The 14234-nt window shown below is 44.4% G+C and overlaps 2 protein-coding genes across 2 annotated transcripts in view; one reads left to right on the forward strand and one right to left on the reverse strand.

Annotated features, from left to right (window-relative positions):
- nphp3 (nephronophthisis 3) overlaps positions 1 to 14234 on the reverse strand; it is a 38870-nt gene continuing 24636 nt past the window's right edge. Inside the window, exons 40-47 of the mRNA XM_020651747.3 lie at positions 13507 to 13605; positions 2924 to 2993; positions 2247 to 2332; positions 2074 to 2145; positions 1704 to 1858; positions 1445 to 1561; positions 442 to 551; positions 1 to 343 (exon numbers count right to left, since the gene is read on the reverse strand). Of these exons, the coding sequence (XP_020507403.2) occupies positions 229 to 343; positions 442 to 551; positions 1445 to 1561; positions 1704 to 1858; positions 2074 to 2145; positions 2247 to 2332; positions 2924 to 2993; positions 13507 to 13605 (824 nt within the window). The 3' untranslated portion in view covers positions 1 to 228. The remainder of the gene's footprint in view (positions 344 to 441; positions 552 to 1444; positions 1562 to 1703; positions 1859 to 2073; positions 2146 to 2246; positions 2333 to 2923; positions 2994 to 13506; positions 13606 to 14234) is intronic.
- ackr4b (atypical chemokine receptor 4b) lies at positions 5498 to 10106 on the forward strand. The gene is made up of 2 exons (XM_020651757.3): positions 5498 to 5624; positions 8041 to 10106. The coding sequence occupies exon 2, from the start codon at positions 8053 to 8055 to the stop codon at positions 9166 to 9168; it is 1116 nt and encodes a 371-aa protein (XP_020507413.2). The 5' UTR covers positions 5498 to 5624; positions 8041 to 8052; the 3' UTR covers positions 9169 to 10106.

Raw genomic sequence — 14234 nt, forward strand, 5'->3', positions numbered from 1 at the left:
TCTTCTTCATTTTGTTTTAATCAGAAGTGTTTAATGAGACAATTTATACAAAGTGAGAGTAGATTATATACAATCATACTTATTTTTTGTGTAAAATTACCAAAGGTTTTTAGAAAATGCTGATGATTCATTGGAGCTGGTTGTTACGGCAACTGAGGGCAAACTCACTATTTGCCAATCTGTTTGACCTCCAAAGTCCAGCTCATTCAACACTTCCTGTCCACCACTCTACAGTTTGGCCTTTGCCTTTTTGAGTTGATCCCTCAGCTCTAGCCCGGCGATCGAAGAGAGGTGCACCTCATCCGGCCCGTCAGCGATACGAAGAGTCCTCACATAAGAATATCTGATGGAGAAATATGGAAGTATTTTCATCAGGAAGGACGCTCATGTCATGTCATCATCTCTCTAGGGGTAAAAAAAAGAAAAGAAAAGGATTCTTACATTTGTGCAAGGGGGACATCTCCAGACACACCTGCGCCGCCGTACACCTGGATAGCGATGTCCACCACCTTACACGCCATCCTGGCTGCTGCCACCTTTATCATCGCAATCTGAGAAGAAGAATTATAAACAGTACAAGAAGGTTATATAATGTGGAAGATTTAAGTGAGCTTGCATTATTCAGAGGGAAAACATTTTTTTTAACGACCAACAATCCATTCAATGCCGCTAAGTAAAGAGCTGGCTCCCGGAGGAGGACAGAGTCTGCTCCCGCTGTGACACCCCACAGGGCGAGACGGAGCTCCACTTCCTCACATCACGCCCCAAAATATCAGGCAGTGAGAGAGAGGAATACTTCTCCCAAATAACACGTCAACCTTGAATTTGAATTCAAGTCAAACTCCCGTATCTGCTGGGAGAAAAAAAACCTAATTGTGAGATTATAGAAGCAAAATGCATCAGACTGTCAGAACCAGTGGAACCTGAACACACAGGTAAGTATATGCATAGTATTATATAATATATATATATATATAATATTGAGTGTGTAGGAGCCAATTTAGTGTGCGTGTATTTATGTATTGTATTTCAATGGGTTTGGTTTATATGTTTATTTATTTACTAATTTGGACACTAGGTGGTGATAATTGATCATTTGGGTTAATTGGTCAGGTGGTTGGTTGAGTGTTTATGTCACAGGTGAACAGGAAACGAGGGCATAGGTGGTGGGAACATAACACAACATAACGCAAGTAGGCTATTTAACAGAACAAAAGAACGACAACCAAGAATATAATCTCTGAAATAAGAACTCATCATATCATCATCACGGTTTGTCTCTGCTTCATATGTGACAATAAACTGGAACATCAGAAAGTAAATTCATTTTGGACATTTGTTTATTTATTACAGGTCAAGAACTTTCCATACACTCTCACTCTGCAAGTGACTAAAAGCAAGATAAGAAATGTGGACGTTAGATAGTCACTACAGAGTGCGTTACCTGTTTGCGAGCAGCGCGGCTGCCGACTGTATCGAGAGCGCGAGCGGCCTGTAGAGTCAGCAGGCGGGTCTGCTCGATCATGAGACGGCACTCTGCGATCCAGTGAGCGACCACCTCCTTCACAGACGCACATGAAGGAGAGCACGTTTACTTCAGCTGTAGTTACAGATCTGCCCACTAGGTGTCAGCAGCAGGACAGTGTTCCAGTCACTGCAGCTCTGCAACACGAGTACAGAGGAACCTCTTTGGTCACACTCACATGTTGGTACAGCTTCTTTCCAAACGTGCTCCTGGAGGCCGCTCGCTGGCAGAGCAGCTCCAGCGCCAACTCCGCTGCACCGACGGCCCTCATGCAGTGGTGCAGCCGGCCCGGCCCCAGACGCCCCTGAGCTATCTCGAATCCCCTTCCCTCTCCTGCAAACACAAAAAAGCACAGAACAGGAAGCATTATTCAAAGTCCTCCCCGGAGGAGGGGAAGCGTGAATCTCTGACACACTGACCTCGTGCACACAAACTGCTGAGTCGGTGTTCTTTTATTGTACAAACACAATAAAGAAATGATAAGGAGCAGTAGATTTTTTATGGCTTTAGCGTGCTCCTTAAGAGGAACTAAAGTCGAATCCTCTTACCCAGGATGATGTTGGCAGAAGGGACACGCACATTTTCAAAGTGAACCTCAAAATGGCCGCCATGGATGGCATCTGAGCGTGGAGACAAAGCAAAGGGGATTTCTGTTATTTAGTCAGGAAAGCCTAGTAATCATGTTTGAATGCAAAAATCGGAAACAAGGGATGAATCTCACCGTCCTGTCCAAACACAGTGAGCGGTCTGATGAGCTTTACACCCGCTGTGTCCATGGGAACGAGGATCATGCTGTGCTGACGGTGTCTGAGAAACAAGTTTAAAACTAAAGTAAATGGATACCATCACATTCTCTCCAACAACAACAAGCTCTTTGTTTAATTTTTTCTCAGAATCTCATTTATCTCTCTTTGTGAACAAAAACGGTTGGGTGTGTGTGTCTTGTTACATTGCTGACAAAAACAAGTAGAAAGTGTATTACATGTCGTGGGTGTGGTTCCCTCAGAGCTCGTTTCATTAACTTCTTAAATGCTTGTAACTGATGAGCCGGAGATTAAGAGATTAGTTCCAGTCACAACAAGAGTCGGACCATTAAATTGCTTCATTTATTTTTGTCTTGGGATTCAAACCTCTGGGCAAATTTTTTTTATTTTTAAAGACGAGGTGGGAGGGATGTTTAAAAAGCACGCCGAGTCAAAGTCCATGCTAGTTTGAACAGTAGCACAGTGGAAGATAAATGTGTTATATAGCCTCATAAGAGGAGGTCAAAGGTGCACTCACAAGCACAGATTAATTTCAATCTAAAAACAGAAAATTCTGGACTAAATGAAGGGAATCAAACTTTCATAAATACAAATTAATAAGCCCAAAAAAATGCATGAAACATCTTTTCCTGACCTGCTGCTGACATCTTGCAAGCCGCTCCTGCACATCACGATGGCCACTTTGCATTTTGCATTGCCAGCACCTGCAGAAAAGGTACAAATACTTCTCCATCATTTGAAATTAAAGGTCACATATTCTCCTCCTTTTTAAAAAGTGTAAATAAATCTCAGAGCTCCTCAAAACATGTGTGTGAAGTTTCTTGTTCTAAATCCACTCTGATCCTGTATTTGATCATGTCTATAAACCCCTCTATTTCAGCCCTGCTCAGAACAGGCTGTTTCTGTGTCTGTACCTTTAAATATGTAAATGAGCTGTGTCTGACCACGCCCCCTCTCTGGAAGGGCTTGGGTGTACTCGGTCTTTCTCGCTCCATGTCCTATTGTTTACAGTGAGAAGGCAGACTCAGAGGGCAGAACAAACACCTAGCTGTGGGAGTGTCACCCACCTGGGGGAGGGGCTACTGCCCTTTGTGATGTCATGAAGGGAACATCTCCAAACAGCCTGTTTGAGCACACATTTTCTGAAAAGTGGAGCAGGCAGAAGACGGAGAGGATGGACTTTTCTCATCATTGGGGGGTTTGTAGACGGACTAGAGACACATATTAGAGTTAGAGGAACATGAGGAAGTGGATTCTGCTTCATTTGTCACCTTTAATGTTTTGCTGCTGTGTGCGACGCTATAATTACTGTTCAACTGAGCAAATGTTCAGAGTCTGACTCTGTCCCTGACCGTGCCATAACCCCGCTCTGTTTAGAAACAATGTGTGTCACCTCCAGGGAAGTGGAGGATCTGATGACAGATTGATGGCTCGGTCAAGGCCGGCTGAGGAGGACCAGCTGAGGCTGATTTACATTTCCTGAGTTCAAGTCTTTTACTTTGTCACTTTGTGGAGGAACATTAAGATTTAAGTTGTTCTGGATGAAATGCAGAAACATCCACTAGAGGGTGTCGTCATATTAATTTGTTAACAAGACACCACACAGACAGGATAAAATTAAAGTAAGAATTAAAGACTTGATATATGAAGTGAACCCGGTGATGAAGTCTGATTCTTTGGAATCTCTCTGTTTGGGAGTCGACTCTCAGACAGTCTCTCTCGCGTCCTTGAATCCCGGAGGCAAAGACAGGGTGACCAATGGCCTGCCTTCCTGTCTCTGCGTCTGTCCGAGTGGGAATACTGTTCCCTGAGGACAGACGGAAACATGTGGGCCGCAGACAGCCGCAGAACGTTGACAGTCGATATTCACAGTTATGAGAATCCCAGCAGGAGTGCATGAGAACACTTCACACACACACAGTGTGACACATGTTCAAAGTGTTTGAACTCCTTCTCTGATGGTGAAAATTTAACCAAACATTCGATGATTGAGCTGGCACGGCTGCAAAGCAAGTCAATTTGACACCGGCCTCCACCCAGGAACAAATCAAGGAGAGCCTGTTTCTCTCCGGGCAGACAGAGTCTTTTCTGTGAACCTTCATGAGCGTCTCATTGTCCGTGACACGAGGTGAGCCAAGGTGTCATGCCACAGCCGTGCCCAAACATGTCCCATAACACATCCCTATCACTACAGGAATTAAAACAAAGCTTCCCCTGTGATCCAGCTTCTGAGAATGTTGACAGCTACATATATCATGTTTCTGAATTAAAAAACAAGCTGCTCATCAGCTGACAAAAGTAAGAAGGAGATTCTACAATTCACTTATCAGACTCTTTTATCCAAAGCGACGTACATCAGAGAGTAAGAACAACACAAGCAAGGATCTAGAAAAAAGGGAACAATGTGAGTAAGAGCAAACGATCAGCTTTGAGTCTGATTGGACACACAGGTGCTGACAGGAAGTGACCAGAGGCAAAGCACAACATTGAGGGCAGTTCTTGAGAGCTCTAATCAGTATAGAAACCATCTTATAAGTCGTCGTTATCAAACAAAAACCATCGTCATTACCATCATCATCATCAATAATATGGAGACCATCATCATTAAGTTAGTAGGTATTCATGAAGGAGCTGGGTCTTTAGCTTTTTCTTAAAGGTGCAGAGGGACTCTAAGGAAGCTTTGAATAATGTGACAGGCTAAAAAAAAAAAAAACAAGAAACCAAAACCGCTCAAACCGGACATTTCAGGTCAGAGCTTCTTTATTCCTCTGAACACAAGGCGCAAACCCAAAAACACAGCATTCCAGAAAAAACCACAATAAACAATGAGGAAACAGAGAGGCATGATGGGATGTTAATTTATACCTTCCTCCGTTCATGCTTTATTTCCCAGCACAGACGAACACAAAGGGCCCTCCTCCCTGTCAGATATCAAGAGTTCACAACTCATCTGGGAGCAGCTCCTCCTCGAGCCGATCTTTCTGCACACAGACATAAGCATGGAAGGAATTTTGTATTTATTCTTCTTCGCCTGCAACACAAGTAGTTCTTAAAGACACGCGCACACAAGCACGTGCGCAGAGAGCTACGTGTTTGGAGAGAGAGAGAGAGAGAGAGAGAGAGAGAGAGAGAGAGAGAGAGAGAGAGCCGGGAGGGAGGGAGGCGGGCTGAGAGGAAAGACAACACGCCTGCTGCACACACACACACACACACACACACACACACACACACACACACAGCCCTCATACTGTGGATCCACAGCACACTGTCTGTGTGTGAGCGCGAGCATCAGTCCCATCCTCACGTTCTCATCACACCGACGGAGCAGACACAAGGTAAGAGAAGAAATCCTCTTATCACTAATATTTCTGATGTGAAAACTGTTTGAAAAACTGTCTGGTATCTGCTTCAGGCAGCTTGATTTATAGAGCACATTTTCAAAATGCTTCACACACGACACACACAAAGCATCAGGACAGAGAGAAACACACACACACACACACACACACACACACACACACACTTCAGCTGCTCATGTGCCAGCTGATTGATTTGTTAGTTTTTGCATGGAGTAAAGTTCCGAGCTCATATTTTGTATTCATCATCTCGTTTATTTAAAGAAAATAAACGAGATATCAGATTTTCTTTTTACAAAATAAACACACACACACACACACTCCCCCGGTGTCCGTTAGTGAAAAGGTTTCACGTCTCACAGTGTGCCAGTCAAAGTCCGGTTGAGGATCTTTATGACGTTATTCAAACCCTGCTGAGTGTTGTTTATCTCCTCTGTGTTTGTTGTTTTTCTCTGGAGCTCTTAAAAGTTATGTTTTTATGATTGAGTGATTTTTTAAACTCATTGTGACATAAACTGAATTTAAATGTGTAAATAAAAAAGTTGATCAAGAACATTTTTATAAAGTTAAAAAACGTGAGCATCATAAATAAAATGATGGTTTTTTTTACAGCCATAACTTTCAGCAACACGCCTTTCTGTAATAATATTGTCAAATATGAATCCTATATTTACATTTATGATCCTTTATGAGTTATTTATTTAAAACAGACGGGTATGCAGCCTGTAAACTGATGCATTGAAGCGATTATAAACTAAGTCACACAGTTTGACTCTGTTCAGCTTCTAAGTGTGAAAACTAAACAACTTCTTTTCAAATATTTCACCTTTACAGTCTTTTTATCTTCCTTTAAGTCAAACACTTCCTACATAAAGATAACAAACTCTCCTCTTACATATGAGCCAGCTGTTGACAGCGGTGGAATACTTGACATTTTTTCCGCCTGTTGCGATGGACTTCTGCTCCGGTGCCTCCTTCTCCTCTCATAGCAGGTAGAATGACTTCTTATATAAGCAACCTGGACTCTTTTTCATGAAGAGTCTGCTGCTGTCATAGAGGGTTAAAGAGGGATAAATCAAAAATCCTGACTTCTGCAACCACCCGAGCATGACAGCGAGCTATTATATCATCAATCACGTCGTGTGTTTGGCTCTTTGGATATTACAGATTCCTTCAAACTTTAAAGCAACAGGACACGAGAGGGAGGAGATGTTGTCCTGGATATCAGCCCGGCTGTGATCCAGTCTGAGGATTAATATCCAGGACAACGTCTCCACCTCCACCGACTTTCATATGAATAACCAAAGTGCTTCAAAAGGACAAAAAGAATCAGACAAATGTAAAAACATATTTTTTTTCTAAAAGTATTATTGAAGGGGCGTCGATAGCTTATGTAACACATGTAGAGAGGCTACAGTCCTCGTCTCAGCGGCCGTGGGTTCGAATCCGACCTCGGCCCTTTGCTTCATGTTGTGAAAAGACCCAGTGATGTTGTCACTCAGGGAATACCTGTCGTCCAATCAGATCGCTTGGTCGGAACCAACTGTTGTATAATCCTTGTTAGCTCACTAAAGTAAATACAGATGACGTCATGTTGATGTTTTGGAGAACTCCAAACTCTGAAGTCCCACCTCAGTTTGATCATCAAACATGATTTATTCAGAGGAAAAAAGAATGATGTAATCTGACGGTGACGACGCGCACACACACCCTCACACACACACACACCCTCACACACACACACACCCTCACACACACACACACCCTCACACACACACACACACACACACACACAGTCCTCAGGAGACTAAACATCTCCTCATCCTCAGCAACAGAACAACAACAGGAGTCCCTCTTAAAAAAGGGATGTCCTGTTGAATCCAAAAACAAACCAAACACAGCAACATCCTGAATCAGGACACAGAGACCTGATCCACATCCCTCACTGCACAGAAATCCTGCAGGACTCGTCTCTTCCTTTGTGTCCATTAAGAATCACAGATATTGAATCACTTCCTCTTCAGTGAGCTGCCTGTCCTCCAACAGAATGCTAACTAGCTGAACTCAATGTTCAGCCGCTTGTCCTGAGAGTTGTGTTCACTGGGATCATTCATGCCCACACACGGTTCAGACAGAACCGGCTCGAGCAACCAGGGAAACCATGCAGGAGAGAGATTCCTTTGATCCACAGCACAGAGAGAAACTCCTCCTTCCTGTTTCTCATGGAGAGAACAGTTTACGATTTCACTCTTCTCAAAACACACAAATTAAACTTTTATGTAGGCCGACATTCACAGCACGAGCGATTCAAAACAAAACATATTTTCCACATTTGAAAGTCAAAACAAAATGCTTCCCTCATTTTTCTTTTTGTTCTCTGTTTTTTTTTGTGCAGGAAAAAATAAAAATGGAGGATTTCTATGACGACAACGACGACTCCAGCTTCAACGACAGTTATGATTACAGTTTTGAACACAGCATCTGTGATAAGGAGGCGGTGCGACACTTCGGCAGCGTCTTCCTCCCGATCATCTACGCCGTGGCGTTGGTGGTCGGCCTGGCCGGGAACGCCCTGGTGGTGGCGGTCTACGCGTCGAAGGTGCGATTGAGAACCCTGACCGACATGTGCATCCTCAACCTCGCCGTCTCCGACCTGCTGCTGCTCTTCACTCTGCCCTTCTGGGCGGCCGACGCCGTCCACGGCTGGAGGTTGGGCTCCGGCGCCTGTAAGGTCACCTCCTTCCTCTACAGCACCAACTTCGGCTGCGGCATGCTGCTGCTGGCGTGCATCAGCGTCGATCGCTACCGCGCCGTGGCCCATAATGCATCAGGCAGGAGCGGGGGGTCAGGACCCCGGACGAGGAAGCAGTGGCTCCTCGTGTGTGTGGTGATTTGGGCCGCGGCCGGCTTCCTCGGCCTTCCGGACCTCGTCTTCTCCACGGTGAAGCACTCGCACCACCGGCTGGCGTGCACCGCCGTCTACCCGCACAGCATGGCGCGCCCCGCAAAGGCCGCCCTGGAGCTCCTGGAGGTCACCCTCAGGTTCCTCCTCCCCTTCTTGGTTATGGTGGTGTGCTACAGCTGGGTCGGGCAAGCGCTGAGCCGGGCGGTCGGGGTGCGACGGGACAGGAAGTGGCGGGCCCTGCGCGTCCTGCTGGCGGTGGTGGCCGTGTTCCTGCTCACCCAGCTGCCTTACAACGTGGTCAAGCTGGTCCGAGCGATGGACATCATCTACATGCTGGTGACCGACTGCGAGGTCAGCAAAGGTCTGGATCGAGCCGTGCAGGTGACGGAGAGCCTGGCGCTGGCCCACGCCTGCATCAACCCCCTCCTGTACGCCTTCATCGGGTCCTCCTTCAGGGGTCACGTGCTCAAGGTCGGCAAGCACCTCGGACAGCGCCTCGGGAGACACCCGCGACATGTGGACGAGCAGCCAGCGGTGGAGATCGCTCTCAACACGCGCACTCAAATGCAATCGCAGTCCGGCTCTGAAGACCAAGACACCAGCACCTTCACCATCTGAGACTCAAAACATCATGGACGCATTTTACTCAAAGCACCTTTACAAACGTTTATATATATAACTAGATATTTTATATATCATATAATGAAGACATCAGTACGGTGGCCCTGAAGTGACAAATAGGCAAACACACAAGAAATAAGAAAACACAACGGCACAAACTTCTAACAGCCTCGGGGCGCTGGTGGCGCAGTGGTTAGTGTGGTCGCCCCATGTATGGAGGCTGTAGTCCTCCAAGCGGGCGGCCCAGGTTCAAATCCTGCCTGTGGCTCCTTTCCTGCATGTCATTCCCCTCTCTCTCTCTCTCCCTCCCTCCCTCCCTCCCTCTCTCTCTCTCTCTCTCTGACTCTATCCACTGTCCTATCTCTCCATTAAAGGCACAAAAAGCCCCAAAAAAGTACAAAAATAGAAAAACTTCTAACGGTCGACAAAGATCGTCGCTGATTGGACGAACGCACCGTCCGTCTTTTTAACCCCGAAGGATGTGCTGCTTTCGACTGTTGATTTCAAAACATGAGCGCAACCGGTGATTCAGACTTCACATTCTTTGTCCCAAAAGGGGAAATTTGCAAAACACAAGGACATCATCACCTTAGAACATAATCAGAAACACATTTTAAAAATCTATTGTCAGAGAATATTTTGCCACATTTTGGGCGATACATCATTACATCATACATTTCTCTGCCTGGCGCCAAAAAGACGGACATTGCGTTCGTCCAATCAGCGACGATTATTGTTTTCTTTCATCTTGTGTTTTTTTTCTGATTTGTCGTTGTGCTTTGCACTTCAGGGCCACCGTACATTAATATCAGAAACATCTCAGCGTCATGAATCTATGTACAGTTTGTCTATATGTACCTGTTAATATGCAGCACAGTATTTTATATAGTTTTAGTATTTTGTTAAATAAAAAGATTATTATGAAGCAACATAAATATGGTGTCTGAATCTCCAGAATCAACCTCCCAGTCTGCTTCTATCACATCATGTGCATCGTCTCCATCCTGCAGCTGTGGGGCGGGGTGACCAAATCCCAGTGGGCGGCTAAATCAACGTCTTAGAATTTAAGTGCAGCATGAAAGCTGTCTCGATGAAACGGTTAACACTTCTACAGCTCCGAAAGAAAAACAAAACATCCTGAGCAGATGTTCAACAGATAGCTCGTAAAGGTCTTAAGTCTTAATCCTTTCATTGTTTACAATTCTTTCCATTTGAAGTACCTGATTAGTCATCCCCTCTCCATCTTAATGTCTTACAGCTTTGATGTGAGGGAGGAGGAGGAGACGTACTGTACATGACAGCACAGACAAATGTTTAGGCTACAGCAGGAAAAATGTAAAAATAGATTCATAAGGAAACCAAAACCTCAAACACATGAACCTTGTCTGTGCTTGTGTGAGTACATATGCAAAACTAAGACGCCTATGGCTCAGGAGGTTACAGATTACAGGTCTGGGAATGATTTGGTACCTTGCTATGGCCAAGGGGACAATAAGTCTTAAAATTGCTTCCACACCACAGAGCTAACCTGGACAAATCCAAAGAAGCTCTCATCTTCTTTAAGGACAATTCTTCAATTCATTCAGCAGATGCTCCTATTAAGAGCCACGATCAGAGAGGAAGTACAACACAAGCGAGGATCTAGAGAGGAGGAAACAACAGCAGGAAGTGCTTTAAGTCTCATCGGACACACAGGTGGCGACAGGAAGTGACCAGAGGAACTGACAGGAAGTTACCAGAGGCAGGCATAGACAGCTGTTCTTGAGAGTTCTGATCAGCCTCCTAAATGTCATCATAACATGGTGTGTCCGATCAGATTTAAAGCGATACCGACAGTCACTGGATATGCTAATATCAGCCGATATTATTATTATCGGCTTGCTGATAAATCGGTCGAGCTCTGCTACATTTGGATTACAGTTTTAAATCTCACTTTCTTTGGGACGTTCCATGACACGATGCAGTAATTCAAATGAAGCTATTACAAGCCTAATAGAGATAAAGATAAAGATAAACTTTATTGATTTCCCATGGGGGAATTTTTTGGTCACAACAGCTCAAGAAACGGGAATATAATTATCAAAAATAAGAAGTTAAAAATCAAAAAAATCAAACATATGTACATCACAAGAAGTTAAAATGCTGGATGTACTGCGGTATTATCCTAAAGAAATACAGCATGAAAACCACAGGTGAGAAGTCTTGACTTTCAGGTTGCATATGGAAGACGATGGAAGACGATACTCTGTGATGATGATTACACAAATAAGATTTAAGATTAAGATTTACTTTTATTGATCCCCACAAGGGGGAATTTACACTCTGTAGTCATGGTCATGGTCATAGTCTGAAGTATATACACACAAACAGGATCATATGGACATGCACTAATGGAGAGATGTCAGAGTGAGTCAGCACCACAGTCAGCTCAGGAGGTGATCTGGCACCAGCTACCAGACCAACTTCCATACTTGGTCCGCACCGGGACTTGAACTGGCAACCCTCCGGTTCCCAACCCAAGTCCCTACAGACTGAGCTACTGCCGCCCACAATAGGGCACAGATCCTCTTTGAGGGGAACACAGGGTGTTCTTTGAGGGGAACACAGGGTGTTCTTTGAGGGGAAAACAGGGTGTTCTTTGACGGGAACACAGGGTGTTTGGGAAACACCTGTATGAAAAGAGAGTGCTGAGTTATGTTAAAATTCAGTTTAAATGTTCCTGAAACGATGACTCACTTCATAGGAAAAGCAAGCAAGCGGGGGTGGCAGAGAGTGTGAATGGACGTCAGTGTTCCTTCCAAACAGAGAGAAATGTTCAAGCTGGCAGCCGACGTGATGGACTGATGGAAACATTCACTTCCCAAAAACAGGAGAAAAGTTAGGAAACAGACTTTGGGCAAACGTGGAATAAGACGGGGGACATTCTGCTCTCTTCTAGGAAAACCCATTGAGCTTTAACTTTTACCACAATAGGAAGGAATTCCGTGCAGAATCGACACAAACAAACACAAACACAGCAGGCCGATGTTTTCCTCTAAAGTGGAAGTCAAAAACCCTCAGACCACATCTGTCTCTGAGGGAACATCTGGGATGTGTTTGAGTCCGCAGAGATTCAGGAGGTGAGAGAAAGGATAGAAAACACTTCATGGGAAAAATAAATGTTGAATTAATTAGGGCTTAATAAATCTAAATAATAAATATAAATACTTGCGGCTTTTCATTATGAAAACATTGGCGGCTTTAATTAGTGACTCCTTCTTTAGGTCCAAACATTTAGTGTTAGCAACAGGATTAAACAAACACAGCTAATTTAAAGTGCTAATCAGCTGGTAAAGAAGGGACTGCACGGAGCTATAAAAGTATGAAATAATTGAGTCATGCATGATGAGTCACAGATGATTGTCCCGAGAATAAACACAGAAAATGTGTGCATGCAGTCAGTTTAGTGTAGGGACAACAGGGCGCTGATTTAAAGGGCATTCACATCAACAGTTACATAAACATTTAGTTTAAGGACCTTAGTTCACCGTGAATCACTAACAGGGATGTCTTCATGAGACGGGAAAACGTCCATCAAACTGCGGGCAAACCAAAAGCAAAGCATTCCCTCCAAACTTCATTCAAAGTGAAATGTATTAAATAACTTGTAATGTATTTCTGAAGTCAGAAAAAGCCTTTTAAATGACTCATTCATGGCTGTCTCAGTCCATGTGTTGGCAGGTTTGAGTGTTTACGTCTGTCGTGCTTTGTGATGGCAACGCTTCGATCGCATAGAAACGTTTCTGTTTCTGAGAGACGCTCCCGTGCACAATACAGACCGTAACCTTTTTTAGATTGACTCTATTGTTTAAAGATTAATGTTTGAGCTTTTATGCCTTTATTTGTCTCGGACAGTAAATAGAGTCGGACATCAGGGAGAGAGAGAGAGAGAGAGAGAGAGAGAGAGAGAGAGGTGACATATGATGCAGAATCCACTTCACCATGTTCCTCTAACTCTAACATGTGTCTCTAGTCTGTCTACAAACCCCTCAATGATGAGTAAAGTCCATCCTCTCTGTCTTTTTCCTGCTCCACGTTTCAGAAAATGTGTTCTCAAACAGGCCGTTTGGAGATTTTCCCTTCATGACATCACAAAGGGCAGTAGCCCCTCCCCCAGGTGGGTGACACTCCCACAGCTAGGTGTTTGTTCTGCCCTCTGAGTCTGCCTCTGAGTATGTTTTGAGGAGCTCTGAGACTTATTTAAACAGGTTGAAGAGGAGAATATGTGAGCTTTAAAATTGGGATGGGCTTTTATTTGAAGTTTTTATGGTATGTAAGAAATAAAGAGGGACGTACCGCTGCTCCACCACTTCTTGCCGTTTATGACGTAGTGGTCTTCATCCCTGTGAAGAGTGCACTCCATGTTGGTCGCATCACTGGAGGCCACATCGGGCTCTGAGGAGAAAAACGCAGCTCAGTTTAGAACATCTTTACACTAAAACAAGAGATCAAGATCATGTCATCACGACTCCCAACCCCCTGCTTCTGCTTTATGGTCTCATTGAATCCAGCTCAAACTTCAGACAGAGAAGCTGAAATAAGAGTGCACTAACATCCACACAGCAGCTGTCTCTCAACAAAGTCAGGAGAGTCAAGCAACTCCTACACAGCACAAGATGGAGGTTCCTGTTGTACGTCATCCTGGATAAATCAATCAAGATTGTGACAAAAAAAGCATCCCCACATCAGGACTAATCACCATCTGTGTTTAAGAAAAAAAAAAACCACGGGGAGGTTCACACCCACTGTAATCACCTCTGGCAGCAGCAGACTGTAGTTTTCCAGGCAAACCAAATGTGGAAACCAAATGGGAACAGAACCGGGAGGAATTACTCATAGTGAATTAGTGTTTTGCTGCTGGCATGAAGACTATCCAAACAATCCTCTGCAGAGTGTGTAGCAGCTGTGCTAAGTGTAACGTGGCTCAAATTTAAGACCCTGACCATTACCGGAACATCGGGGAGAAAAAAAAACATCTAATGCTTCATGAGTGGAACTTAACAAAGAAACCTTTAACAACTCTC

Source organism: Labrus bergylta, chromosome 20 (genome assembly GCF_963930695.1).
Source record: "Labrus bergylta chromosome 20, fLabBer1.1, whole genome shotgun sequence".
In the NCBI taxonomy this organism is placed as follows: domain Eukaryota; kingdom Metazoa; phylum Chordata; class Actinopteri; order Labriformes; family Labridae; genus Labrus; species Labrus bergylta.

Coding starts and splice junctions, on each gene's coding strand:
- ackr4b (XM_020651757.3), top strand. CDS start 8,053: ATGGAGGATTTCTATGACGACAACGACGACTCCAGCTTCAACGACAGT.